The 4,938-nt window shown below is 30.3% G+C and overlaps 1 protein-coding gene across 1 annotated transcript in view; it reads right to left on the reverse strand.

Annotated features, from left to right (window-relative positions):
* Positions 1 to 1,583: 1,583 nt before the first annotated feature.
* The window catches only part of LOC110033445 (50S ribosomal protein L29, chloroplastic), a 16,297-nt gene continuing 12,942 nt past the window's right edge, over positions 1,584 to 4,938 (reverse strand). The window contains exon 2 of the mRNA XM_020737424.1: positions 1,584 to 2,017. Coding sequence (XP_020593083.1) covers positions 1,841 to 2,017 — 177 coding nt within the window. The 3' untranslated portion in view covers positions 1,584 to 1,840. The remainder of the gene's footprint in view (positions 2,018 to 4,938) is intronic.

Consider the following 4,938-nt stretch of genomic DNA (forward strand, 5'->3'; position numbering starts at 1 on the left):
CATTCTAGTTCAAAAATTATATTTATTAATCACTCAAACAACGATGAATGAATCAAAAGAACAAGCAAGCGGACACGAAAGCAAATTGCTATTTCATGTTCAAGCTTCCTAAGATTTGGCATGGAATTATGTAATTTGTAATAATTTGTTGCTTGGCTTGTTGCAATTGTAGTAGTGCGCGACCATTTCATGACATTTAATGGAACAAGTTAGAAAGCAGACTAAAAAGTAATTTGACAGGAGAAAATTTTTCATGCGGACTCCGATGTTGTATACGGAGTCCAATAAAATTTTGTCATCTCGCTGGAACAAGTTAGAAAGCAGACTAAAAAGTAATTTGGCAGGAGAAATTTTTTCATGCGGACTCCAATGTTGTATACGGAGTGCAATAAAATCTTGCCATCCACGCCTTTCTCGTTAAATATGTAAATATAAATATAAAGAATAAATATATATATATATAATATAATAATAATATAATATTATAATATAATATAATAATAATATATTATAAAATATAAAATTTATAATATAAAATTATAAAATTAAAATTATATAATATAAAATAAAAATAGAATATATAGAATATATTCATTCTATTAATTATTAATTTAGATATGGTTAGATATAGATAATAGATACTTTTTTTTCAATAATTTAATAATTTATAAGATATTCTATCTATTAGAATTTTATCTAATTTCTAATAATTAGGAATGGCAATGAAAATTCTTCTTTCTCGAAGTATGTGTCCAGATAGTCCAAAGTCTCGATAGTTCGCTCTAGGTCTTCCGGTTAAAAAACAACGTCGATGAAGACGTATAGGCGCACTATTACGTGGTGAGGATTGCAATTTTCCATGAATTTTCCATTGTTCCCTCAACGAGGGAACTTTGCTTATTTCTTTTTATAAGGATTGCAAATTACGTGCCAATACTTATACTTAACCAGGCCGGAGAAATGAAGTTTTTGTTTTGTACAAAATAAAAGAAGTAAGGTATTCTTCCTATTCTTTTTTCATATAGATTTATGATTGAGATTTAGAGTTACTAACCTCTTCTATCACTAACCTAATAACAAACATATTAATTTGATATTCATATTTGATATTTATATATACAAGGAATGGGTGAAATGTAAGTAAATATATTTTTTGTGATAAAAAAATTGGGTGGTATGTATGTAAAAATTAAAATGATGGTAATTTTTTATGTGATACACGAATTAGGTGGTATGTATGTAAATAGATTTTTTAAGTGATAAAAGAATTGGGTGATACATATATAAAATTAAAACGAGAGTATTTTTAATGTGATATAAGAATTTAGTGGTATGTAAATATATTTTTATGTGATATAAGAATAAGATGTATGTAAATAAATTTTTATGTGATATAAGAATTATGTGATATGTATATAAAAATTAAAATGATAATATTTTTTATATGAATAACACCTCAATAACTCCGAAAAAAAAAAACAACAATGAAATTTCGAAGCAATGGGCTGATTCAGGCCGGGTCGCACGTTAAAATAAAATATTTTTCATTTTTTATACAGTGGGACCACCACGGTGGCCATACATGACAAAATTTTATCGGACTCCATCTATAACTTTACGTGCGAAAATTTTTCCGTTAGAAAGAGACTGACTGGCCAACTAAGGCTGCAGAGCTTGCCTCATGAATGTAAGAGTAATCTAGCAGATATGCATATAAGAAATAGTAAGACATGATTTTTTTTAAATGCAAAGTCATCCAAAAGAAAGAAAATAAGAAATAATATTAGCAAAAACCAACAGCAAAATCTATGTGATTACAAACATTCAGAATATGAAGAACCTATGCAGATTTTTTGGTCTCTGCTGCATTCTGGTCTTCCTCCTGCTTCTTCCTCAAAGATGGAGGTGGCCTAACCACAATGCTCCTTTTCCATTTTTTGTCAAGCTTCCTTGATAGCCTTTTGTTTATTCCTTCTTCAATCTCCCTCTCTCTCTTTATAGTAAGCATGCGCGCAATCTACATTCAGAAAAACTCTCTGCTAACTCAGAAGCTTCTTAATTTGTGAAGAGCAACTTTCAAATCATATGAGATTAGTTCATAAATCAGATTATTTACTGTATAAAAGGCTTCAATGGTGTTGCCACAGTAACTCGTGTTGGTGTTTTACTAAAGAATTGGTTTGATATTCTTGGAGTAAACTGATTTAAACAAGAAAAATTTGCATATATACATACCACTCTATTCTTAAGCATCTGCATATTTAACAACTGAACTACAATTTTTATGTATATACTAACTTACCAATGCAGGAAATGGTGTATTTCACCTTTTAGAAGTTAAAATGGCTGTATTTTTAATGTGATGTGAAAGATTTGGGTGGTATAATGTAAAAAACAAAATTAAGGTTGTAGAACTGTAAATAATAGGAATTGGGTGGTATGTATAATGTACAGCAGTACAAAATATTCTATGTTGCATTGATTATTAAACTAGGACTAAAATAACAAGGCAAAAAATTGTGGCTTTAAAGATGGAATATGGAAAGGTATTTAAATAAAATCGTGCTACTGAGGCCAAAAAGGGTCAGTAAACTAATGATATGTTGGCAACGATACAAGATTTACAGCTAGCCGACTAGTATTCAATTTTTGAAAGCTTTTTGCTCTGCAAAAAGAGCGAAAAGCAGCCAGATTATTGTTTCTCTCATTGTTCTGCTCCTACTTTCATTAAAATTCTGCAGCATGAATGGACATAAGAAAACCGGGGAACCATTGCACTCCATGATTCACTAAAATAGAACTGCTGAAAATGCCTGTAGAGTTTTTATATATATTTTGGAGTTCTGTTGATATTAGCGAAACATGTGATGACTATAAAGCATAAAAAAATATTTGTGTGATAAGGCATTTCCTTTGTCATTAATCATATTTAGGAGGTGTTTGGCTGCTATTAGGATTTAACTTAAATAGGATTTAATAAGTCTGCTAAATCTAGATTTATAAAATCCAGATGCTTTTAAATCTGGAAGAGTGTTTTGTTTAGTTAAGGTTAAATCTATTTGACGTACTTGCCATTGGTTTGCTATGTTTTCATCCCAAGCTAAATCCGGTAAATCCACCTACTAGACGGATTAATAAGGCAGTGTTTGGTAGCAAATTATTTATAGGATTTAGCAATGGATTTAGCTTACATCCAGCCAAACACCAAAAATAAATTAAATCTAACGCTCCGTTAAATCAAATTTTCTCGGGTTCCATCTAATTCTTCTCGTGTTCCGTCACTTTTGAGATGTAAATCTGAATTTCATAAATCCAATTGCGAGTCCGATTTATTCAGCTGCCGCTCGCAATCTCTTCCCATCACCGACTCTATACCACTCTATTCTTAAGCATCTGCATATTTAACACCTGAACTTCAATTTTTATGTATATACCTTAACCATGCACGAAATGGTGTATTTCACCTTTTAAAAGTTAAAATGGCAGTATTTTTAATGTGAGGTGAAAGATTTGGGTGGTATAATGTAAAAAACAAAATTAAGGTTGTAGTACGGTAAATAATAGGAATTGGGTGGTATGTATAATGTACAGCAGCACAAAATATTCTATGAAATCGTGCTATTGAGGCCAAAAAGGCAGTGTTTGGTAGCAAATTATTTATAGGATTTAACAATGAATTTAGCTTACATCCATCCAAACACCAAAAACAAATTAATTCTAACGCTCCGTTAACTCCAATTTTCTCGGGTTCCATCTAATTCTTCTTGTGTTCCGTCACTTTTGAGATGTAAATCTGGATTTCATAAATCCAATTGCGAGTCAGATTTATTCAGCTACCGCTCGTGATCTCTTCCCATCACTGACTCGATTTGATAAATCCAAATTTATCGGATTTTATAAATCCTATTAAACGTAAATCTAACATACAATCAAACCCCGCTTAAGTAAAAAAAAAAGACAGAAGGGATATAATTTGGATTTAGCAGAACACTGGATTTAGATATGCTATTATTCATGATTGGCTGGATTTACGTTAAATCCCGACATAAATCCTATTAAAATGGTGCTACCAATCACCCACTTCATTATCACTGTAAAGGTTCATTTATAATATTATGCTTCATCTTGAGATGACTTTAATAAGAAAAATAATAGAAATTCTATATTTTATATTAATAAGTTATAAAGTATGAAATCACCTCTATGGTGTATTATGTTATAATTTTTCCAATTATATAATGTTACCATGTTTGTGTTGTATCGTGATAGCATCCCTTATTCATGTCTATGCTTCATAGGTTTTCTCTTTGGGTTCTCTATATGTTGCAATTTTCTATGTAAATTTTGAATTGGAAGACAAATTTGATTTGATGTATAGGAGCATGGTTGTAATGGGGGCTCATTCTTTAATTCTTAGCGAAGGGTCACGGGTGATATGGATGATCAAGGGTATTACGATCAATCAGCAAACTCAAATAATTTTTGAAAGGACAACATGAAAAAAAGGGATGACTATCAAAAACACAATTATCCAAAAAAATTTTTTTTGCATCATCAAGTTGATAAGTATAAGGTAAGGCTGTAAGCAAACAAGTTAACTTAATGAACAAATAGTTAGTTCATATAATGTTCCTTGATGTTTGTTTATTTACATAATTGAGCAAACTTGCACAGTTATTTAAGAACTTGCAATATAAATGAATAAAATTGAACATTGACTCATTTGTTTATTTATGTCCGTGAACATGCACTTATGTTGTTTAACAGGTAGCTCATTAAGAACATGGAAAAATGCTCATTTAGCATTGGCTTATTTTATATTTGATAAATTATTTAATATTGTTGTATCAATTTTCAAAATAGTTGCAGAAAATAAGTAATGGGAAGAACTCTCAAAGAATTTTCATTCCTTTCTACGTGCAAGAAGGAATAGATACA

This window comes from Phalaenopsis equestris, unplaced genomic scaffold (genome assembly GCF_001263595.1).
Source record: "Phalaenopsis equestris unplaced genomic scaffold, ASM126359v1 Scaffold001186, whole genome shotgun sequence".
In the NCBI taxonomy this organism is placed as follows: Eukaryota; Viridiplantae; Streptophyta; class Magnoliopsida; order Asparagales; family Orchidaceae; genus Phalaenopsis; species Phalaenopsis equestris.